Genomic DNA, 26548 nt, shown 5'->3' on the forward strand with positions numbered 1-26548 from the left:
TTATAGGGACAAAGGCGTCTAGCCAGATGAAATCTATGGCGTCTGCTAGCGATTGACAACATGACGTCAGCTGCCCTGCTCGTCTTCAGCGCACTACTCACCAGGACATTATGCGTGATCGCTCCCCAAATACCAGGTAACTATAATTATTGTTAAGGAAGAGAAGATTATTAATATTCATAGTTATTAATTATTCTATGTACAGAACTGTTTCTATGGTACTTTATTACTGCTTTAAAGCCACTCATCAAGTTGGTTTACAATGCAATTGTTGGTAATTATTATTTATTAATGCAATATGGCCACTATTATTAGGAACAACATTAATTAGTATTCGCTCATTCAAGTTCTTTATGTTTAGATAATTCATAAGAACGTATTTTGTTTTGAATTTGGAATAAGATATTAGTGACGTTATTCATAGATTTTATATCGATATTCACAACTTAAAAAAATAATAAATAAATCTACAATCAAATCATTTAATTAGGAATTTAAATTGGTATTTAAAAAATATGAAGCTAATTTATTAATATATTAACTCTGAGTATTCCAATTACAAAGAAAATAAATCCTTAACTCAGGTTAAATCCAAGAATATATTGGTCTAATTTTATGTCCGTATACTGAGCCTAAATAGCTCATTCCACTTAAAGTCATTCATGTTCTTGACCCCTTGGGGTTTTATTGTATCCACTCGTACAACATGTTTACAAGCAAGTTGGAGAAGAAAATTTGTAATAAAAGTAAAGAGACTAATTATTTAACGACAGTTTTTTAGCTCAGAAAGTGTTTTAAATTTTTTTTTTTAAATTTTAGTCTTGATTTTAAACGCGTGTCCTTTTTTTAGAATAAAAATAAATATTTTACAGAACACTAAAATAAATATCACTTAGGTATATTTTTATAATTCAATTATAATAATTAAGTGTTTATTTTTAAACGTTTTATTATGATAGTCAAGACCTGTCGTTCCCGATAGTGCTGTTATAGAATTTCAATTCAAATATAAAACAACATTCGTTTTAAACGAAACATCCTCACTTAACTCTGTAGCTTTAAATTTTCTTTCCTCAACAAATATTAAAGTGTCCATTTTATTTTTGTTTAATATTCGTTTGTCTCGCCTTTCGCAATTTTATACGAGCATTCTCGCTTATTTCTGCTTTCCGGGAGTCTTCAAATGGCAAAGTTGAAAAATAATGTGACGCTTAGAAAATTTTCTACTGAGTCAGTTTCAACCGTTTACGTTATAAAAATTTACGGTATTTTCGTTTATAATAATAAATAAAAATATATATTTTTGTCGTTCGAATGTGCTTCTTATATTACATCAAACGAAAATTAATCTTTTGCCTTCTTTTGTCTCTACTAATATTATAAAGAGGATTGTTTGTAAGGAGTAATCTCCGGAACTAATGATCGAATTTTAAATATTTTTCACCCGTAGAAAGCTACGTTATCCCTGAGTACTATTATATAAATTACATTATGACGTAATACTTTTAATATTTACAAATTTTGCATTTCGTTCAGATTTCAAAACCGGTGACAAGAATGTGATAAAGGGGCCGTTTTGGAACGAAGTCTTCACGGAGGTGTACGAAGATCAGGAAGAAGACATTTCCACGACCACATCGGAGCCATTGCCTTTCTTTGAAGATGACGCTTCCACGAACAATGTAACTGCACAGTTGGGAAGCCGAGTCCACTTGCATTGTCGAGTGCATGATTTAGGCGAAAAAACCGTAAGTTTACTTCCATAGTGACAAGTGATTTGTGACGCGTTTGCATCGATACAGTCGCGATGCGGTCGTTAGCTGTGGGCTCTCACACGCGTAATCACGATTCAGTCGCGATGCAAACACGATACCGTCTCGCTTCTGTTGCGATGTAAACGCGATTCAGTAACGGCAATATCTCCATTATTTTCAACAAACAAACAGAAACAGTCGCGATGCAGTAGCGCGGTAGCAGCACAGCGATCACTTCTATAGTGGGTTACAAATGCGACTAATGCGCGTTAATAGCATCGCTGCAAAAAGTCGCCGTGGGTGAGCGGCTTTAGTTTATATCTAATACAATAAGTGTCAACTCAAAGATATTTTACACACTAAATTTGAAGGCTTGGTATGCTATTCTTATATTATACAGCGTAGTGGTTTACGGGCCACTTAGCGTTGTAAAAAGTCGGAGGTTCGATCATTATCCCTCAGACCATTGTCATCCCCAGTTCTAGCACAAGATTTACTTTTAATGGGAGGAATTCCTTAAAATTATCCAATTTTGCAATATTTTTAAAAAAGTCATAATTTTCGGTGGTATACTTTTTTTCGTAACCCAAAAGTTGACTGACATAGAATTATATTTCGACAAATATTCATTAAGTCCATTATTTGTAATACGAATTATCTGTAGTCAATAAAGGTTAAATAAACGATTAATTTAAGGGACGACAAGCCGTTTCTCAGGAGGTCAAAACGTTGCTAACTATACAATGTAAGCGTAGATCGGTGCTTACCGTGCGAGCTGCTGGTTTATCCACTATGAAACTCAATCAAATCAAAATTCAACAACCATACAATAATTACGAAATATACAAAGCTGTAATAATGAGTGATACAAGAAAAATACCTTGGTGATATAAATATAAGTAGGTTTATAATAGTTTCGACACACTTAATGTTCATTAGCAGCCTGTAAATTTCCCACTGCTGGGCTAAGGCCTCCTCTCCCTTTAAGAGAAGGTTTGGAGCATATTCCACCTCGCTGCTCCAATTCGGTTTGGAATACTCATATAGCAGAATTTCTTTGAAATTAGACACATGCAGGTTTCTTCGCGATGTTTTCCTTCACCGTCGAGCACGAGATGAATTATAAACACAAATTAAGCACATGAAAATTCAGTGGTGCCTGCCTGGTTTTGAATCCGACATCATCGGTTAATATGCACGCGTTCTAACCACTGGGCGATCTCGGCTCATGTTCTATATTGACTTCACTTCACAATCACGTAACTTTGATCTTGGAGTAATCGTGCAAGAATATTTAATGTAAAATAATAATAATAACTCTTTATTGTACATACACGAGAAAAAAAAAAACTTACATTCAATAACACAATATTAAAAAAAAAAAGAATAGTACAACAGGCGGTCTTATCGCTTAAGAGCGATTTCTTCCAGACAACCAGCATGGAGGAGTTAATGTGAAAAAGCGGAAAGCGCGTGTACAGCACAGAAGTTAAATACTATATGAAATTATATTTATACACAAATTATTACACTAAACAAGATAAATATACTACACAAATACATATATATCAAAACATATAAAACATACATACATACATATACAGATATATACATACATAAGAATAAACATACATACATACATACATATATAGATATACACGTACATATATAAAAAATACACATACATACATACATATAGATATAGACAGCATGTCATAAACTTATGTACGAGTACAATCGAATACAAATATGAATAGCTAGTGATAATGTAATTGACATATACCGCCTCATTGCATACACCGGTGACAAGAGCCGGATTATTTTTCACGGAGCGCGGAATTGCAATACGACGGGGAAATGCTACATATAGTATAATTTGTTGTTTTCTTGTTAGTATAGTTTGTTGTTTTCCTGCCTAAACGCCGAAGTGCTCAGACGCACCAATGGTAAAAAAGTTGTCAGACCAGCCCTTTGAAAATTAATTGTAGCCAAATAAAAAAAAAACAAAAATAATTAAATCTCTAGTTACTACTGAGTTTCTTGCCGGATCTTCTCGCTAGAATCTGCATTCCGAACCAGTGGTAGCTTTACTTAAAATAGTTTGTTAAATGACAATTCAAAAATGCTTGTAAAAGCCTACTTGAATAAAGTATATGTTGATTTCTTTCTTTTCACAGAGAAGTGCGATTTAAAAACACCTTATTGAATTTATTAATTTTGTCGAATAGCTGAAGCGGCATGTGTTGAAATACTGATATTTTTTTATGAAGTAATCTATACGGATCGCGCGCTACCTATTGTACGTTGATGGTACTAAACTTTCACTAAAAGTATTAATAACAACTGTACAAAGTCCTAACTCAAACGATCCAACGGGAGGACGCATAGAATACAAACAAAATAGGCATTTATTTAATATTTTGTGTTGACATCAAATTTGGTTACCCGATTTTGAGGTAGCAGTTCGTTTTAAAGTATAGATTTTAATTAGTCGTAACAAATACTTAAAACTGGGCTTTCATTGGATGAAGAAGGCCGAGATCCTTTGGCTTATCTTAGGAGAGTTCTATGACCAGCAATGGAAAAGGATTGGCTAAATGATGTTAACAAATATCAATGGAATATACTAACATATTTTTATTTGAATTTTTCCATAGATATCCTGGGTAAGAAGGCGAGGAGATGACCTGCATTTACTTTCGTTCGGTCGTCATACATACTCAGCAGACTCCAGATATTCTTTGGCGTTTGAACATCCTAATGATTGGCGCTTACTCATTCAGTATGTGAGTGAAAGAGATGAAGGATATTATGAATGTCAGATGTCGACGCATCCTCCCCTCGTGAGAAGAGTTCATCTCGCCGTCGTTGGTAAGAATAAAATTTTATATAATTACTTTACACATATTATTAAATTGATTTGTTAAGAAAATACGGCTGATCCAAGATAGTTTGTTGCTAATTTATTTCTAAAGATTCACATTGAACCTTGACGTGTCACGTTGTAACAAAAATTGCTATTCCGTCTTAACCCGTGAGTTTCGTAAAAGTCGATTAGTTTACACGTATGGAACTATTCGAAATTTAATTTAAAAAATAATAAGTTACACTTATTACACCAATATCAATACTACAAAGATAAATATAGATAATATAAATATTTTTTACAGTCTATGTGAGTGTACTTATCTCAAAAAAAAATCGTTTGTTGGTGTATGTATTGTGATGTGTGTGTTAAACTTTTTTTCCTTTTTTGTATCACATATTGATAAACGATTTGCGCGCCACGTAAACATTTTACCATGATTGTATGGAAGTCAGATAGCTTCATGACACCAGAGTTTAATTGAAATCATACAAATGGAATAGGAATGCATACATATAAATTATCAAAAAATATTTTTTATGCATAAATTCTCCACTTCTGGTCTAAGGCTTCCCATTGTTTGACGAGAAGATTGGGAGCTTATTGCGTTTTGATTCCCAAAACAGCTGATTCCTTTAACGTTTTCTTTCAGAAACGAGCACGATATGAATTATAAAAACAAATTAAACTGCAAATCCAGTAGCCCAGACTGTATCCTTAAATCCCTCATATAACTGTTACTAGCAAAGCATACAAGTTTATTGAATTTTCCACTTACATAAGTGCAAACAATTTAGGAGTGGAAAAGCCAATACTCCAATAGGTCAGGATCAATAGCCAGCTACGTCACGTCACCCTGCGGTCCAGAAGCCATCGAGCTATTGATGTTATAATACTATAGATATAATGTCAGTAATTGTAATCAGTTACCTTATCTAAGGTGTATATATTTAAGTGAAAGCCTCCGATTTTTCCTCTTTTTTTATTTAACACGTATTTTAATATGTGTGAAATTAATGAAATTAGAACGCGCTCTAACTAGAACGCGTGCATCTTAACCGATATTTTGGGGTCAAATCCAGGCAAGCACCTCTGAATTTTCATGTGCTTAATTTGTGTTTATAATTATTTTTAGGATGAAACTCGCATTTGTCTTATTTCAATTAAATTTTGCCACAGAATATTGTACCAACTACAACAAAATAACAATACAGCAAAAATAAGCTCCAAAATCATCTCCTTAAAGGGATAAGAGACGTTAGTCCAGTAGAGCGACATTTTTAGATTGTTAATTTACTTTCTATAAATAAATCCAAGTAAACTTTAACAACAGATGGATTGTAAACTTTTCTGAGAATATTTCAGAGTTATACAAATCTTCCATACAAAGTTTTCAGTTATAGTTTTGTCAGCGTTTGCGGTTAAAGTAGCTGGAAGGGTGATTTTCTCAAAGAACATTTATAACCCAAGTATTGCTTCAAAACGTCTTGGCGTGTTATTTAACTTGTTATATCTCTAAATTGGTTGAAATATATAAAAATACCCCAAGTACATTATTTGCCGTGTTTACAACGAGGTCGGTAAAATGCGACCTTATAATGGCTCAGGTGTTTATTCTTTTGTATAAAATGTATTGCATGAAAACGTCTTTGAATATATATTAATGTATTCCTTTGAAATAGTTGAACTTTATAAATTCATGGCCGTATGAATTCAAATAGCATACCTAGACTTTAGACACAGAAATCCCAAAGTCGAAGGACACTTGGTCCACTAGTTTAAAAATAGCGAGTAAGGCAGAAGTGGCATAAAGGTTCTACCTAGTTAGATCTCCAAGTTTTAGCTGATGTCTTTCAAATAAAATGTTCTATTTCTCCATCGACTCGACTGCATCGAAAAACTAAAGCGAGTTTAACGAAGTTTTCTTACCATTTCATTCGCAGGCGGATTTTATTATACAATATTTTATTTAGATAATAAAAATAAATTTAAGTAATTCTGGTTTGCCATATTAAAAAAAAAAAGTGCTATCGTGTTAAACAAGATTAAAAATAGATTGCGTTATGTTTAAATTAATTTGGAAACATAAATACACATGGATGCAATCTAATTTTAAACTATCATTATCATAAACATGAATGAGAATAGTTAGTTGCTAGTAAAAATATATGGCGCTCTATAGTATTAATTTAAACTAAATTGAAAATATTAGCATTCAGACTTGTTGCTGTAAATTGGTACATAATAAATATATAATTCTATAAATGATATTTTAATATGAATAATAAATACAATCAGTATCTTTACTTGGGGTAGGGATTTAATCCCGTCTGAGTAGATACTCAGACGGGTGGGTAACCACCTACTCATTATATATTGCGCCAAGCAGCATACTTTGTATTGTTGTGTATGGCTTAGGCACATAAAAACATAGATCCCTTGGTTAGTGGCGCATTGGAGATGTTTAAAGGTGTTGGTGACCACTTACCATCAGATGACCTATTTGCCTATATATTACAAAAACAAACTTTAATTCTGATTGATCGATGTCGTTTTGACGGCAGTCTTCTTAGGTGATATTGAGTGTGTGACCAAATGTTACCCTCAACATTCTTTCACTATTATAATCGTCACGGCAATAGGAAAAGACCGGGCAGAAGTAATTTGCAGGAGCAGTAGCTTTATTTGTTTGGGCAAGGCCGTGTGAAGACTGCCAAGTTATGCCACACTTCGGACTGCTGCTGTAAATTTTTCCTGTGACTATGTTCACTTTGCGGAGAAATTATCTGCTGAGCAACGTTTTATTCCGTATTTACTTATTGGACGATTGTATAATATGGCCGGATATGACTTAAATTTTTTTTTTATAAAATATTAATATTTTGCAAAAATAAGCCGAAGGTTCTCTCGGTATTATATTATTATATAAAATAAAAAATCTTGTAATGGAAATTTTTGGAAAAAGGATCATAAATGCGAAAACAGAGGGTACTTCGTATATTGCTTAATATTATTGCTAATTGTTTTTTTTTTTCTTAAGCAAATTGACATTACTTTTCATTGAAAAAATTACATTTAAAAAAAGTTTTTAATAGGGGTTACCGAGAAAAATTTAATGAAATCCAAATAATGTCTACCTTGTTTAATATAATTAAATTCACGCTTTAATGATTTAATTTGTAATTTTTTTATTGTTCTTTTATACAAGAAAAAATTTAATTATATTCGTGAAATGTTATATTCTACACCAGCTATTGTAAGACCATTTCTAAGGTAGTCTTTATTCTTAGGTCAAACAATGAGAGAGATAAAATTCCAAGCACAATTCTCGTCTAGATAACAGAAAGCTAATCTTGCGTCGATGGCCAGCGAATAAATAACAAAAATATCTTAAATAGAAAATGTTACCAAAATATCGTAATTCGAAAGGTTTTGTTTTCTAAGTGACAAAAGACTTTTTCGTTTGGTCACGAATTATCTTAATATATCCAGTAATGTGATATGCGTAATGACATTTACTAGGGTGGCTTTGAAAGAGCTGATTTAGGTCGTGCCTCGAAGGTTAACCGACCATGTGAAGGACGTCTATGAAAGTCAAAGTGTAGTGTCTATAAGGTGTAGGTATAAAATCCGTACGATTTTAATACGAACGTGAATTTTTCCCATAAAAAGAATAGTACAATCTTACTTATTATAATAAAACATCATAATCTTACAATTTCAATATATAATTTACATAAATTGTAATTTGCGCCATTAAAATAATGATTGAGTATGTGTTTGCGTTTGTATCCGTGGGTTTGTGCGTGTAATATTCATATATGCGTTACAAGATAAAGACTCTAAATAGTATTTTTTCTTTTAAACAGCATATTGAAGAATAAATGATAGAAGCGAACTTCAGAACATCTATCTATCTATCGTCTATCTATCTTTTGCTCTACAACAAATACAACACCCCCCCCCCCTTTTACAATACACAACCAAATGGGATGGGGTTGCGGGTGGAAATTACAATTTAGGGAAGAGTGAACAGGAATTTACAGCATTTAATGAAATATTATGATCTATTTATGTTCAGTAAATAATGTTTCGCAATCATCTCACGACTCTGAGTTTTCATAATAAATGCATTCCAAGCGTTCCCAGTTTTTTATTCATACGAGAACTCACGATGCCAACATTCCAGACAGCAACGGTACGTTTTGCGGTTCAATATCATGCCAAAATAACTGTATGAAATCAAATATTTTCGTATATTTGGTCGGTATTTTATCGCAAATACAATTTATATTTCGATGACTGAATACTAACAGGTTATAAGCATGTGTAAATAATATACTGATTACAATTTTACGATTTAAATATAATCATATAACTGATTATACGATAAATCAAAATAAAAAAACATTTAATATTTGACTTTTACTGCAAAGTTTATATAAGTCTCTAACGTTACAAGGAAACGTTTTACATTACATTACATTAGCAGCCTGTAAATTTCCCACTGCTGGGCTAAGGCCTCCTCTCCCTTTGAGGAGAAGGTTTGGAGCATATTCCACCACCCTGTTCCAGTGCGGGTTGGTGGAATACACATGTGGCAGAATTTCGTTGAAATTAGACACATGCAGGTTTCCTCAAGATGTTTTCCTTCACCGCCAAGCACGAGATGAATTATAAACACAAATTAAGCACATGAAAATTCAGTGGTGCCTGCCTGGGTTTGAATCCGAAATCATCGGTTAAGATGCACGCGTTCTTACCACTGGGCCATCTCGGAAAAAGGAAACGTATTTGGTGTTAAACTTAGTGTGCTGTTCGAGGTAGGAGACCTTAAGGTCTGTTATAGCTTACCACGCAACACTTATAATAATCATCAGTAAGTCAATGACTATTTGATGCAAGCTTTAAGCTTCTTAACTTTAATGAACTTAATCGATGCCGTTATGTCCGTTATGCCTGAAATTAAATTAGCACACTTTGTGTTCAAACTTTATGGCGTAATATTTATTTTTGGCGGTAAATCATTGACTAACTAGTTCCTATCCACAGATGGACCTACAAAAAGCCCTACTACTGGTACATAGAGCATAGGTACTTTAGAATTTATTAGTATTTTGAAGATACATTAAAATATAAACTAAAATCGTTAGTGATAAAATTATATTACATACGAATATACGTGAACCGAAATAGAGTTGAGTCATAAATTTACTAATGATCCTATCAAAAACTTTGTAATAATCAGCAGTCGTAAAGACAATACCCCTTGAAGTCGAAGACTACCCTCGAATCAAAATGGTATGTAATAGTTATTATCTTCAGATGTTGAACGGTGTGATCGTAAAGTCAACTAAGTATGTAATGTGATATTTTTATTGCATTGTTATTGGTCCTTGAATAGTGGCAGCTTAAGATATTCTCTAACGCATAATTTACGCATTGAGAGACATGTACGCATTTTGAAAGTTAATGAACGATAAGGAATGAAAAACACCTCTACGTATTCCAATTGAAGTAGGAAAAAAGATAAACAAACCATAGATTTACGTATTTCATGCGATTCGCTAATAACTCAGCTATGTTGTGCACTACTAAAAGTTTATGATAATATATCTTTGTTTATAACACAACACTATTACACTTAACTACTTATTTCCAATTTAATTTTAATTCCAAAACATTCCGGTAACAGTTTCGTCGACGTACAAAACGTCATTTTTTCGCAAATCCATTTTGAATATCGTTAATTAATCAAGCTCTCGACCAATGATACCGCGTCAATTTGCCGTCAAATGTTGTAATTCGGCTTTTGTCCTCTTATGGATAGAATAGAGTATATATATTTTATCAAATTCACGCAATATTATATAAAATTAAGCCGATAATCTTTAGTTCATATAAGTAACTTTTTCCGTACAATTTAAAAAAAGGTTAAATAAATAGTTCAAAAACCAATGCTAGAAGTTTGAAAAAGATAATGAGATTTAACTTTGCACGAATACCCGACTCAAGGATTAGAGTTTAAAATTATGGTCACTCTTATACCGAGCATAATCCGATCTCAGTCTACAGTTACACGTCTATGTTCTGCTAAGAACCGAGATTAAAACAAAATATAATCATCATACTAATATTAAAAACGCAATAATAATTCGGTCTGTTTTGTTTTTACGGATAAGCCGTTAATTTTTACTGACGCTGACAAATTGATACTGTCGCTGTAATATTTACAATTTCTTACATCGCCAATGGGCTACCATCCCAGAAAGTTCTGTTCCTTGTACCTGCAGTTACATTGGCTCAGTTACTCTATAAATATAATCGGATCTGTCTCCTCAGATTGACGTGCACAAAGGCCTATCTCCAAGTAAATTCTATAAAATAATCTTAATAAGGATTAACAAAAACTAAATACTAACTTACCTTACTGTATGCAATTAAGGATTTCATACAGGTTTTGTTACCCTTAACACAGATTTTAAATGTATTACGTTTAAGTATATTTTATATGTAAATTGGATTAGTTATCAAAATTTAAATTTTATCGGTGTTTGTAATTACTCACCTAAATTAGTTGTGGACTTGTATTTTGCTTTTCATTTTGAGTAAAATGAGATTATATAAATAGTTATGAATTTAAAAATCGAATGTAATGAAAAATAAAAAATATATGGAAATTGAATACTTATAAAAGATTAACAAATATATATATATATATTTTATCTTTTATTTATTTCACACAAAAAAAAACATCTATAAACTATTATATGATTGCACTATGAGTAAAGACTTAATGTGTAATATAATATGGTCATCAAAAGAAAAACAGGTCAAGTACTGGCTATCCTAGCTAGGCTAAATTAAATAGGCTGTGTTAATCAGTCCTCTCCCCGAAAGTTGAAATAATTAAAATATACAAGAGATCTATCGCCTGGGTATTACAAAACGTATCTTATGTAAAATGTTTATAGGTAAATAATGAATTAAATTAAAGTAGGTTATAATTAAGTGTTCTTTTTTTGTTTTTTTTGTGGGTGCGGGAGTGTTCGTGCGTCTTACTGTATATGCGTGTGCGTGCGTGTGTGTGCGTGCGTGTGCGTGCGTGTAAGTGTGTATGGGTCAGTTGAAATTAGGTTATAGAAGTAATATATTTTTCTGTTTCATCGTACGTCTTGTTAAGCAGGAAAGCAAATACGATTTTTTTAAACTGAGCTAGTGGCAATTTATATATAAACAGTTCTGCATTCAGCTTATTATATACTTTTAATATATTAAAAATATAAAATAAATATTGTGTAATGTAAGTAGCTAAAGCACTTGTGTTATGGAAAATCAGAAGTAACGACGGTACCACAAACACCCAAGACAACATAGAAAACTAACGAACTTTTTCTACATCGACTCGGCCGGAAATCGAACCCGGGACATCGGAGTGGCTTACCCATTAAAACCAGTGTACACACTACACGATGGAGGTCGTCAAAATATTATTTAACATAGTATTTGTTTTTATTATTGCCTAGAACGTGATTACTGTTGCAAGTATTCGCTCAGTGGTCAAAATTTACACGACAAGTTTTACAAACATAAACGTATTATAAAAATCAACCTGTTTCGAACATTCTTTTTTCAAATAATAATTCTTTTTTTTTTTGTTCAATGGTTACAAAAGAGAACTGCTTGTCTTTGTCTATTTATAAATACACTAGCTGTTCGCCTTGGCTATGCTCCTTGGACGTTGAATATATTAACGGATTAACTTAAAATATTATGTTAATTTAAGACCTCTTTGGTGTGTATTCACCCCTTAGGGTAGAAGATCCACAAACGCTTAATTACGATCTACGCATTTATAATCAGTAGCCCAAAAATAAAATTTCATTCTTCTAACTTCAATATTGACGGACTTTCAGACTAACCAATATACCAAATGTCAACCCTTGTTTTCCCCCTTAGAGGAAGAATATCCAGAAACGATTAAATAGATATTTACTGATTTTTTATCAGTATCCCAAAAATAATAATAACAAATCTAACTTAAAAAATGACAGACTTCCATAAAAAACCTGCCTTTATTTATATTTAATTATTAATTAATTTATATTTAAAATTCAACCTTTATTTCATCCCATTAGGTGCATAATTTCAAAATTCCTTCCTCAGTGAGTGTCTACTCAATAAAACGATCCTACTCACCAAGTTCCATAGCCCTAACGTTAATAATACGCTCGGCGATTATGAATCAGTCAGTCAGGACATGTTATATTATACATATGTATACCTTAATAAATATACATGAATAGCGTAAGTCGATTTTTATCCCAGTGATTATGAGATGACAGCTGCTTGTAGAAGATCGTTTATGATCTTATTTTAAAGAGCTCTAACAGTAGATGTGCAGAAAAATAAAGAGGATTCTTGATTGCAATTGAATAAATTGTTACAATTTAACAAATAATAATTAATTTTAGAGAGTGGGAAAAATGTCACTGGCCGGGTAGAGAGCGGCGCTGTAGCTGTATACAAAAAAAAAAAAAAAAATGTAAAACGTGCGAAATGAAATCAAAACAAAACTTGTCATGGAATTCGAAATTCCTAAAAATCTGTCGATTAAACGGGAAGTTCCGCGGGCGCCCTACTAGTATAGATTGATTTATTGTTAGCTTTATGTTTAATTCAATCAGAAACATAATGATTCAAGTGCTATATGAGTTTACTTGAATAAATAATATTTACATTTTATCCACGTCATTCGTGTCCGTTAGGACCCGTAATTTACATACCTTTGTCCTTAACCGAGCACCAAACTATCATCTCTATGTAAAATTACATTGTGAACGGTTCAATTTAGCCGTGATACTTTCCAACTTACAATATTAGTTCGATGATTAAGTGCTAATTGTTCTTATGATTGGCAAAAGAAAGTACAAAATACATTGTATGGACAGTGTGAGAGATGGCCCATTGGTTAGAACGTGTGCATCTTAACCGATGATTTCGGGTTCAAACCCAGGCAAGCCACTGAATTTTCATGTGCTTAATTTGTGTTTATAATTCATCTCGTGCTCGGCGGTGAAGGAAAACATCGTGAGGAAACCTGCATGTGTCTCATTTCAACAAAATTCTGCCACATGTGTATTCCATCAACTGGCATTGGAGCAGCGTGGTGGAATATGCTCCATACCTTCTCCTTAAAGGGAGGGGAGGCCTTAGCCCAGCAGTGGGAAATTTACAGGCTGTTAATGTAATGTATGTATGTAATGAGCAATGATGTGCAGAATATGGTGAACTGTAACCGAGTATATGACTAGAGCGAGAGCCTGTGGCTACCTCGTTGGTCTAGTGACAATAGTACGGAGGGAGGGGTGGGTGATCACCTTTGCCCACTGAGGAAAGCTCCGCCGAGCCACAAGCAGAGCAATGCACGAACGGGGCCGCGGATGCGTTACATCGCCACGATCCCGCAGCATTTTCAATCCATGCAAAGGACAATCGCAGTGGTATTAGTGGGTAGGGGTCTCACATAATCCGGTTTACAATCCCCCAGATTTGGTAGTTTCGGTGATAGGGATTTGTGCAAGCCCGTCTGGGTAGGTACTACCCACTCATCAGTACTAGGTATTGATGTATTTCAGTTTGAACCATATGAGATAACATCTTAGTTCCCAAATTTGGTGGCGAATTGGTAATGTAAGGAATGTTAATATTCCTTACAGTGCCCTTTGTCTATGGGTGGTGGTGACCACTTACCATCAGGTGGCCTATTTGCTAGTCCACCAACCAATATCATAAAAAAAAGTTCTGCCGGATTTTCCATCCCATTGGATTATGGGAGTGAGTGTGTGTGCCTAAATTTGCGACCAAGCTTGAGCACCTTAAATATAGTGTATAATTCCTACACAGTTGACTTATCACGTTTATTAGGCATCGTGGCCGAAATTGTAAGAAATGTGATCATAGTCATAAAATGAAATTTATGAATAAAAGAGAAAAACATCTTAAATCAATTTGGGGCAAACCTTTACACCAGGCATTCAAAAATAATATGACTAAAACCTGTATCAGGTAATTTGACTAGAGATTAAATATTAAAGAAAATCTTACTACACGGTTAGTTATTCAATTGAATGTGTTTTTTTTTTCTTATAATTAATTTATAGTCTGCCAATAAATTAACCTACTATATCACATGCCTCTACATAACTAATAATATCAGCTTAAATTAAATTCCAGGATCCAAGATGATCCAATAGTCGTTAACATTTACTTCGACCTTAGAAAATATTTATTCATAATAACCGCATGATTATTATTTAAGCTAAATAATTTATTATTTTGTCGTAGGAATGTCGTTAAAATATAATATAATCATGATTATATTGACATTTTAACAAGTAAAATATTACCATTTTTGTTGGTCAAATATTTTCGTATTATTCGATGAAACGAGGACCGTTAGATTTATTATCGTCTAGCAATGTTAATGAAATTCCATTTTAATAAATATTGGAATAAATTTGATGTATATTATGTCATACTACCGACATATTCTTTAACTTCGTGAAATCTAAAACACTTTCATCGAATTGCAGCTTTAAAAAAACTTAAATGAAAACAAAACAAAACATTTATTTCATCAAACAAAATTATGAATTGGGTCGTTTGTTCGTTTTGTGTTCAAATAATTGTAAGTAAAACGAAATTGTATCAACTTTTATTATAAAAAAAATAACATTGTTTTTTGAATAAGGCGCTTTGTAATGTATAAATCCGATTACAATTTAAAACAAAATGTTTATGAGAGTGGTAAATCGTGTAAATTCGAGTGGACCTGTATTTATATAGCGTTACAATTGCCAGGTGAACAATACTGTACATTTGCTTTCCGTGTTTGTTAATTCTGGGCTAGTGTCACGTTTCGAAATTTATTGGAGCTTACGTAAATCATATTGTTTTACGTGTTAATTTACGGATTATTGCTTATGAGAGCTCTAACTAAACATTCGCACTTTAAACATTGAGATCATTGATAAATGGGGCATAGATATACTCATTTTACATTTGTTTTTACATTAGCAGCCTGTAAATTTCCCACTGCCGAGCTAAGGCCTCCTTTCCCTTTTAGGAGAAGGTTTGGAGCATATTCCACCAATGCGGGTTGATGGAATACACATGTGGCAGAATTTCGTTGAAATTAGACACATGCAGGTTGTTTTCCTTCACCGCTGAGCATGAAATTCAGTGGTGGTTGCTTGGGTTTGAACCCGAAATCATCGGTTAAGATGCACGCGTTCTAGCCACTGGGCCATCTCATTACAGTATTATATAGATTATTATGTTGTATTTCAATAACAAACCAGCTATATTTTTTTAAAGAATATTAGGAAAAGCAAGGTCCCTTTACGCTTTAAGCTTGTGGTAGGAGTGGAGAGGATTACCCCAATGGTACAAATATGGGTCAAAATCGAACTTGCGACTTTTACATTCCTAGGCACACCGGAAACAATTGCGCTAACGACTTTTCAGATTTTTGATGTCATTTGATTGGTAGAAAAGAATAACTACATAGTTTTTCCCTGATTGACCTTGAGGTAGCGTAGCTCACGAGCCTACCTGAATAAAGTAGATTTTTATTTTCCTCATATTTCTTATGCATGCAGAAATTAATAAATGAGACATAAACTGAGATCTTAATTGTGAACTTAGAAATTTATAGAACGACAAAATTGTCACAAGCAACCTAGTCGTGATATAGGACTGTTCTATATTAATAAACAAAGTTTATTTATACTGGTAGGATAAGGTGGGATAAACTAGTTTCAACCAGTTCTAAGAATTAATTTCGTTGTTGATTACCATAAGTTTATGTTTCTGTTTCATCCCAGATTTAAAGTCTTTGGGTATAATTAATGCGTTACTAACATTTCCAGTTAAATATAGAAACTAGATTTCACCCGCGCCTTTGCTCGCGTTTAAGGGTTTTAGGTATAAAAAAGTAGTCTACGTTAGTTTGCTTTTACCAAATTTCATCAAATTCCGGTCAGTGATTTAGCTGTGACGGACACACAGACATACAGAGCTACTTTCACATTTATAATAAAAGTATCGATAAATAAAATTTTTGCCTATCATAATCAAAATACAATTTATTAAATTAACCAATTTTACATTGTAATTTGACCAAAATAAAAAGCGTCAGACTACCGTCAAATTTATATTCTACCGATATGACTCAGCAATAAATTTAGTTTATACAGTTTATTAGCGACCCGGCCCGGCTTCGCACGAGTGTAATGCTGATACTACAAACCGCTATGGTAACCCTTTATTTGAACCCTTCATTTTAAATCTGTAATATCTTCGAAAATATGCATTTAAATTACATGCTGTAAAGGGCCATATTGATCTATATTAAATGTTTAATGTTTAAAATCGATGACCTAAATATATACATGAACAGACAGAGAGCGGGACGCGACTTTGTTTTATACTATGTAGTGACAACTAATTAAATAGTGTATGTCCATTGTTTATGAAGAGATAACTTTACTCTTTTTCAAGCATAATTATTGCGCGCAGAGATTTGCTGAACCTCATTTTATCCGTCTGTTGATTCGAAGTACCTTATACTTTTAATAACAATCAATGAATACGTATAAAAATCGATATTTTTTTTTGTCATATGTGTTATAATCTTGTATTAATATTTATATTTTTGATATTTTATGAAATTACCAGCTATTTCCTATTCGCACGGATAAAATAAGGGTTTACATGAAATCTTTGTATTGAAGGAGAAATACACAAAGAAAAGTGCTAGTTTTTATTTGGGCCACTTGTAATATAAAAAGCCTTTGTGGGATTTTACTATCGTGTTAAATATCATGGAACCGAGATATTCGAGTGGCATGTGAATCTTGACTTTTTATGTGGTTAACTTCTAATATATACAAAGTAAGCGTATTAAAGTTCATTTCGTTGACAAGGAAGACACCATAGGGAAATCTAACAACATTTTTGAATCTGGGGTTGTTCCTAAAGTTCAGTTATATAATGTTTTGAATACATTGGTTTTACTACCATTTAATGTTCGCTTAGGATTTTATTGAGACTTTATTTATACAGAGAAAAAAGGAACACAACTAGACTTATAGCTATGCTGTCTGGTAATAAAAAATGGCACACTTAAATTAAAAAAAAAAAGATAGAAATTAAAGTGTTAAGAATAGATAAACATCAAGCGCACGGACAACATGTGTGTGCGAACACAAATATAACAATAAAAAAGTATATATATTTATTTATTGAAAAACAATTTTGTATGAACGTTCCTTTTTAAAGTATAATAGCTTTGCCTTGCTGATGTTTCTTTATTTGTCCTAACAGTGCCAAAAGTTGAGATAGTGGACGAACGTGGTCGACCGCTACAAGATAAATTCTACAAAGAAGGGTCGATCATAGAACTGAGATGCGTGGTCAGCGAAGTTCCACAACCAACGCGGCAAGTCAGCTGGAAACATGGAGGCAGATTGCTCAACTATGATACGAAGAGAGGAGGCGTTAGGTATGTTGATATTGATTATATTCGACTTTGATATTTTATTTGAAGAACTATTTGCATTAAAGTTGTTTGGTTGAATAACAGAGGTTTTGAAAATTTTCTAAATAAAATTCAAGGTGTATCAAAACTCGATGACTGTTTCAAGATGGAAGATATTTTGGACAATTTTAGATTCGGATATTGACTTTATAATAATAATAACTAAAACGTTAGATAATACATATTTCTTTAATGTTGTGTGTAGTAATTAACAATTTGTTAAAACGTCAATAATTATTAACGATTAAAGTGAAATTATTTAAGATTTACGTGTATTAACCAAAACACGCATCATATTGCAATAACGGGCATTTATCTTCGCTTTTGACTTTGTATTCGCTTTTGTTGCTTCTCTGTGATGCTCGCCGCACTCCATCTGCCTTTAAAAACTAAAACACTCGTAATTCTTCCGAGATGTATAGTCATTTTTAAAGCGTAATGATTGCTCATTAAATAAAAGCGAATTCGATATAATTTTATAATATATATGTATTTAAATAAAAACCGCAGACCCTTAAATATTACATTTGAGTTCAGGAATTATATGCCGTAATTTATAACGAATCGTTTCGATTTATTCAATAGGTATAATCTCGTTCATTATACAGTATTATGTTGTAGGTATGAGATTAAAATCAATGATGAATATGTCTACAATTAAATTGCGTATATTTTTAAACATGATTTGTAAGTCGTTTAAACTTTCCAGTCGTTATTGTTCTCACATCGCTTTAGAACACGAATATGTATGAAAACTTTAAATATAAAAGTAGTATGAAATATCAGCTTTAACAATATTTTTTTTACAGCGGTAATTGCTAAAATCATGTTGTCTTCTACTTTTGAATATCAAATCAATGATGTCAGAAAGGGAGAAAATTGAGTTTAATTAAACATCGTCCCAATGTATAAAAACATCGTCGTGAATTCCTTAATATTTCAAAATACTCTATAGGAAGTTTTCTTTTGATCAGTGGTCCATGAGTGGAAGAAACGTGACTGAATTAAAAAAATAATATATTTTACAATAAAACCTTTTTAAATATGCAATGAAGTTAAAATTAAATATATATAGTTTTTAAAATATTTATGTTATATTATAATGTAATCACTGGCTGTGTGTTCGCTGAATTATTTAAATTTATTTTTATCATTTGTTGTATGTTGTTTCAAAGATACAAACATATGTATATTATTTTTATAACTCCCGACCAAAACTATGTAAGGCTGACATACCAATGCCGCGCTTTTTCGCTTTTGGGTTTCAGGAGGAAGGTTTTGTAGAATGCGGTCACGCATTCATTGCCCGCCCTTTTGTACACAAACGCGTTTTTTAAATTTTTATTTAGATATGTCATATATATCATCGTATAATTATTTTATATAGTCATATAAATAAACCGCCAGATTATAATCTATCTCGCGAGATTGTAAGCTGTCAAAAAACACAAAAGAAAACGTATTTAATTTCGATTGTTTATAATCTTTCGGTTAGTTTCGTTTTTATGATCTAATAGTACATACAATTTAACGGTCACCTACAATTTTTAAATACCTGAAGTGACGCTCATATGAAATAATTAGGTCAAGCTTATTTAAATTCATAAAGTAGAACATTGAGAAAAAAGAATAAATAAATGATATGATGATGATTTGAGTTTCTTACCGGTTCTCAGTAGAATCTAAATTTTAAATAAGTTTTTATTCGTTGGCCATACTTTAATTGAATATATATAATATTTTTATCTTAATATCAATAATTCGCTGCAGACATTGACATCTGATATGTTATTGTTATGTATCAAAATATTGTCTATGTTTTATAGCTACAATTTGTGTGTGAAGCATGTTTATGGATTTGTTAGAAACAATAAGTATATTTGTTATCTGTGTGTGTTGTTGTCCTGTTTATATAACGGGACACAATAAAGTTTTTTGTTGTTTGTTAGTAAAATAAATATTATTAATTCAAATTCCTTTATTTATTATATAATAACATCAATTACGCATAACAGTAAATAAAAATGAAAATATTGTGGACATATTTGTAATCTATGTACGATATCCAGTAAATTCGATGTGCAGAAATCCTGTCCTGTAAAGTGTTGAAGCTTAATTCTCCACGCTGTTGCCATATGACATAATACTGTGAAAATAACCAAAATATACTAGACACCGCTCGTCTATATCAGTTAGTTGTCTAACTTTTCTAACCGCGTATGCTGCGGAGCTGAGTCTTCCTGTCAGGGACGATAAATGAGGACTTCGCTGAAGTTTGGAATCCAATGCTATTCCTAAAAACATCGTAGTATCGGCTACATCAAGACGGCCATCGTTTAAAGATATATTATAATTTTGCTATCTAAAATTGGGTAGGGTAAAAGCCACACGTTTTGTTTTTTGACCATCAAAACTAAATTATTTACTGTAGACCAATCCTGTATCTGTGAAAATACACCGTTCACATCTACATACTCAGTTTTTTCCTGTCGACCTTAAAAATCAGTAAAGTATCGTTAGCAAACAACACTATACCCTTAAATAGAAAGGGACACAAAATTGATCCTTGTGGAACATCAATTTTTAACGTAGATCCAGAAAACTTTATGTCATTAATAAAACTTGCTGGACTGTTTAACTTAAATATGAAGCAATGAGATCAAGACCTTTAATACCGTTGTATTTCAGCTTATAAAGAAGCGTTTCGTGTTCTACACAATCAAATGCTTTAGACAAATCACATAATACTCCAATAGTATTCTATGATTTTTCAATTGAATTTACATACGCAGGTTGCCTCACAACGATATTATTGAAAAAATACCAATGTAAAAATTATCAGTATTTTTCCGGATGTGTAACTGGAATAACAGAATAAGATCTATTCTTTGTTCAATTCGGTTCAGAACCAAAGCGATATAGTTTCAGTTAATACGATAAACAGTGATAGTATTTACGTATTCATATCAAGGAATCACCTGCCACCTTTATTACTATCGAACATCATTACTTTGTATGTTAGTGAGTGTAAAAGGAACATTTTAGGCAATAAGTACATATTATGTTAAATCGAATGGTGTGACGTCCCATAAGAATTTCTTTTTATTCTTTATACAATTGTCTATCGCTAAAATTTACCTGTTACCGTCAGACGGCATCTTGTTTTCGAACAATAAATTAAAAAAATTATAATTAGCAAAGGAAGTGTAATTAAAGTTCTACGGAATGATAATTCCCTTTTCTATTTAGACTTAATGAATACAATCGCCCATAAATCTTAACGGCTGTTTAAATAAATAAGGGCAGCTTTAATTTAGACAATTTCTTGGGAAATAAAGTGTTTTGTATATATTTGGAGAAATTTAGTCTTATTTACTTATTAAGTTAATGACGTAACATATATGCTCTGTTTCTAGGCAAGTAATATGTATGTAATGTATACACTAAAACAAATATAGATTACATATGAGAAAATGATGTTTTAGTGTATGCGTGATTTTTTTTGTGATTATTTCATTAAGAAAACTATTGCTGCTATTTCAGTTTCAAAATTAATCTACTGAGCAATGGGCCGCGATGGTAGAAACCAGTCAGGATGACATCATAATCATCATTAATATTTTTTTCTTTTATTTCGATAACGCTTCTAATGATTTAGCTACAATTTTGTATTTAGATAAAGTTTTACTTTTAAAATTCATTTACATAAGTGCATAGTACTTTTCATTATTAAACGAATTTAAAAAAATCAAATTGTTATCAGTTTACCTTTTTTAATGATTATAGTGTAGAACGCGTTGTCATTACTTTTATTATACAATATATACTATCTATATTAATATTATAAATGCGAAACTCTGCCTGTTACCTCGTCACACTTAAATCGCTGAACCGATACAAATAAAATCAGCTAGTACAATATTATATGAATACTCTTTGTTATACAGACATAATACTTATACATCTAACGTCACAATGAAAGCGATATTTTCTACACAATATAGCAGGGAAAATGAACGAAACATTACATAAAGACATTTTATAATATAATCAAAAAAAACAAAATATATTCAATTATATTTATGCCTAAAATAACATTTATAACATACATTCGGAAAACAGGCAACAGCTTAAATATTTAATCTTATACAGAAAGGAATTTTAATCATATTATGAATATTAATGTAATATTTTATTATTAAAAAAAAGAATTCTCATATTGTCCTTAAAATGATTTCATAATTCACTCTCTACGCCGTAGGAACATTTAATATGAAGAGCATAAAGCTTTTAAAAAATTAAATACATATTTTTTACGTACGGTTTTATAAAAATTAAATACAATAAGTCTTTTTTTTTAAACGATAAATTTTACTTTGTTTGAATATAAACTTTAACATTGCGTGAGTAAAGGACGTTAATTGGTCAGCTTATGATCCTAAGCTTTGAATTCTCTCCAGTCGACGCGAGTATCTGTTGCTTTTAATGGCAACATTTTATACGAAATAATCGCAACCGTGTCTACAGCTGTTGATAATTTAAAATAAAACATGTGCGCTTAGATCAAATACATTTATTATCTGTGGAAGCGATTAATCACTTTGCTAACTGATGTCCTAACTGACGTCTTGATTTGTGGTCACTTTATCTGATGATACAGATAATAAAGATGGTATTTATAAAGAGCGTCGTGTATAATGTAGCAGCTATGAAATCAACTGAACGAAACTGAAACAAAGAATTATTACACAATTAAAAATATAAAAAACGAACATTTTAGTCCGAATCCGTACAGCCGATTCCAATCGAAGAAGAAATGAATATAAACAAACCTTACATTTAAGTAGTCCATGCGATTTGTTAATAGCTCATTAAATTTGTGGACCACTTATTCTTCTGACTGTACTTAGTTAATATAAATTTATTTATAATATTACAGTGTTCTACTTAACTGCTTATATCCATTTGAATTTTACTTCCAATGTTCCGACAGTAGTGTCAACGTTGAAACCGATTTTTTTCGCAAATTTCAATAGTCAGTTCGATTTTAGATATTGTTTATTTGGCTTTTGTCCTCTTGTGGTTGAAATAGACTATAGTGTTATAGCTTCGACCATTTCAATAGTAACTTACCATTAGGAGCCCAATTTACCAATCCATTTACCATTTAAATTTATTTTTAATATTTATTTAATAAGTGTTAAAAAATTAAGCCTTTCAAATTTGGCAGGCGCCCAGGGCTTAGCCGCTGAATAATTTAATTGGAGCATATTTGAATTACTAAGTGATTCAAATGCTTTTGACTTTTTGTCTTTTTTTATCATAGAATGCATAGTTTGAGGCTGATGATAGGCATTTTTTAAATAAATATTTTGTAACAACTGTTTTTTTTTATCAATTCATGATTTTGTTTTAGCAATAATTCCATTTATTTCGTTTTCCAACTAACTTATCTTTAGTTGAATGATTTTTTTGAACCAGCGTTACTAATTTCGTTATCAAAGTTATTATTAAAAATTAATCAACTTCACGTAACAACGAATATCATGACAGTGCAAGATTCACGGAACCACACGTTTTAATTTTAATAAAAGAATACCTACAATAGGATGAAAACACTAGGATCAAAAATCATAATTAAATTTGTTAATGGCATAATATAATAGAATACACTTTTATTTAATAAAAGTATAAATACCAAGCAAAAACAAATGAATACTTTCTTAAAGCTAAAAAAATAACTAAAGGAAATGCTGAAATAAATATAAATAAATAATAAATAGATTAGTGTCTGTGAGATCGCGGGCTAAGGTTCTTAAGGTTAGGTGGTTAACAGGTTCCCTGAAATCCAGTTAATCCCTAAAACAAATCTTTTCACAATTTCATAATAAAATTCCGCAATACTCAGAATCGCTTTATAAATATAGTAATAAACGCTGTTGCCAAATTGTGCTAAAATCTAAAACGCGGCTTAAATAGAGCAAGGTTACTCGTTCTTTTGTTAAAATTGTTATATTATTCAATCTCAAACGAGAGCGACGTTCGGCCACCGTCGCTAGCTTCTGCGAAAAACTTCACTCTTGAGATTTGTTAGATCTGCATAGTAAGGAATTGTGTTGCGATATTTTTTTGTATGCGGAGTATAATTTGATTGAAAACATTTGTTTTAAAAAAGCAAAATCCATGTCCTGAAAACTGACTTTGTAGGAATTACTAACCACTTAAATACTTTACCGTCAAATCGATTGTAATTATAAGTCCTAAGATATCATATTCCCTGTGCGTACAATTACACTATATCACTAAACCTTGTACCGAAACACAATTCAGCACATTGATTTTTGGCAGCAGGTAACTAATAAACGAATACAGGTCTACATAGTATTTCACTAAAGAGTTATAACTAGTTTAATAATTATAGTCAATCGCATAAACGAAGAATATGTTCTATACCAATTAGACATTTTGGTTCAAATAGAGCGAATGGTGATGCTTACTCTTAATTGACTAATTATTATTTATTTTGAAATTTTATCATTATAGGAAATATACAATATACAAACCAACAATATTATAAGAATAGAAACACGAAATCCCCGACGCAATCAAAAGGAGTTATAGAAGTATATTGTTTTGCGATCAACTTTCCTTTATCCGGCTCGACGGACCAATAAACAGAAACAATGGTATCTGTAATTGAACTGAGCCCTATCACGAAATTCCATGAAACATAACGAAAAGGATAGCCGATCTGAGCGTTAATTTCACTGCCAATTTGCATCCAAGAAACTTGAACAAAGAAATTGTTTGCGGTCCTTTGTTAACGTATGTGGCATTTTCGGGGGCAAGTTTTATTTGAAAGAAATATTGCGGTGTTAAGTCTCGTGAATTTTGTTTGAGAATTATAAAAATCGAATAAGTTTAATTAAAACACTGATTCCATATATTTCTAAGACGTTTCCAGGTCGTAAGTGTCATTACGTGTGACTTGGCACGTTTGGAAAGTTATGATCTTACAGTTTGAAATGGACCGACTTTTATATATTATTAAAAATGTCAAGAACTTTTAACCGAGGTAGTTTTAGCGTTATTTTATAAAATGTATTTTTAAAAATAGAACAGTGGCTTTTTTTAAATAAACAGACGATGAAAAATTGTATACTGTATCTGTTTGCAGTAATGTTTAAGTTCCATCGAATTATGACAGCAATTGTGCAAATATACAATATAAAACATGCGTATATTTAACTAGAAATAATGTCGACAATAAAATTTTAATGCCATGTATAAAATTAATAGTAAATGATCTCGTTTCAACAGTGTCAAGACAGAAGCCACATCTAACGGCGCCTTGTCAAGACTCTACATAGCAAATGCGAATAGAAATGACTCCGGTAACTACACGTGCTCACTAGCGGATGTCGCAGCTTCAGCAGTATCTGTGCACGTGCTCAGGGGTAAGTATTTAGAGTAAGCATATTCATTAAAAAAATAACCCAAGCAATATTCTCTTTCTCTTGTTATTGAGGTATATTAATGACATGAAATTTCCTAGAAGGCTGACAAAATAGCCTTAAATAATAGACAAGGTGAAGAATAACAGTCAACTATGTCTTTATTTACTTTCTTTTCCAAGTAGTAATGTAATTTAAAATTACTATAAATGTTTGTCATAAAATGCATAAAAAAAATTTCAATGCAAATTTTAAAGTTAATCAAGCTTGGATTCAGGTTTGAAGGTTGTGCTTAAACCTTTGTAATTACAGCCACAAGAAACATGACATCTTAGATCCTGCGGCTGGTATTATATCGGCTATTTAAGGTCAATGACCTTTTAGTAAGAGTGACTGCCTTTCTAAAATATTCAATTAATTATATTTAGAATAATGGGCATTCTTATTAACGATTTTATATCATACGGAATGTCATCATTATTCTGATTCATTTTAATAAAATTTTTTTTCTAAGTAATTGAATAGTATCCATTCTTTTTATTGACGTCAAAGAAAAAAATAAGTTTTAATTTTTATGTTAAATGTTTATACTATAAGAACACACAACAATTTTTTTTCGAATATACATTTTTACGAATTGTCAATTTATTCAAATCGTTACAGGCGAGAATCCGCTAGCAATGCAAAGAGGAAAGGCGTCCATCTTACATCCATCGCTGATTTTGTTTGGCAGTTACATCAGCTGACATATAGCCAGCGCGTTATGTACGCGCAACATTCTGTAAAAAATAGACTAGATTTAATCATAGTATAAGGACAAAGATTTTTGTGGAAATTTTGTGGTTATTATATAAATTTTAAAATGTCTCAA

At 31.8% G+C, this 26548-nt stretch overlaps 1 protein-coding gene across 1 annotated transcript; it reads left to right on the plus strand.

The window, feature by feature from the left end:
- Nucleotides 1-26548, plus strand: LOC113401875 (titin homolog). The gene is made up of 6 exons (XM_026641949.2): nt 1-136; nt 1537-1748; nt 4412-4625; nt 18010-18187; nt 25544-25680; nt 26341-26548. The coding sequence occupies exons 1-6, from the start codon at nt 61-63 to the stop codon at nt 26421-26423; spliced, it is 900 nt and encodes a 299-aa protein (XP_026497734.1). The 5' UTR covers nt 1-60; the 3' UTR covers nt 26424-26548.

This window comes from Vanessa tameamea, chromosome 23 (genome assembly GCF_037043105.1).
Source record: "Vanessa tameamea isolate UH-Manoa-2023 chromosome 23, ilVanTame1 primary haplotype, whole genome shotgun sequence".
Lineage (NCBI taxonomy): Eukaryota > Metazoa > Arthropoda > Insecta > Lepidoptera > Nymphalidae > Vanessa > Vanessa tameamea.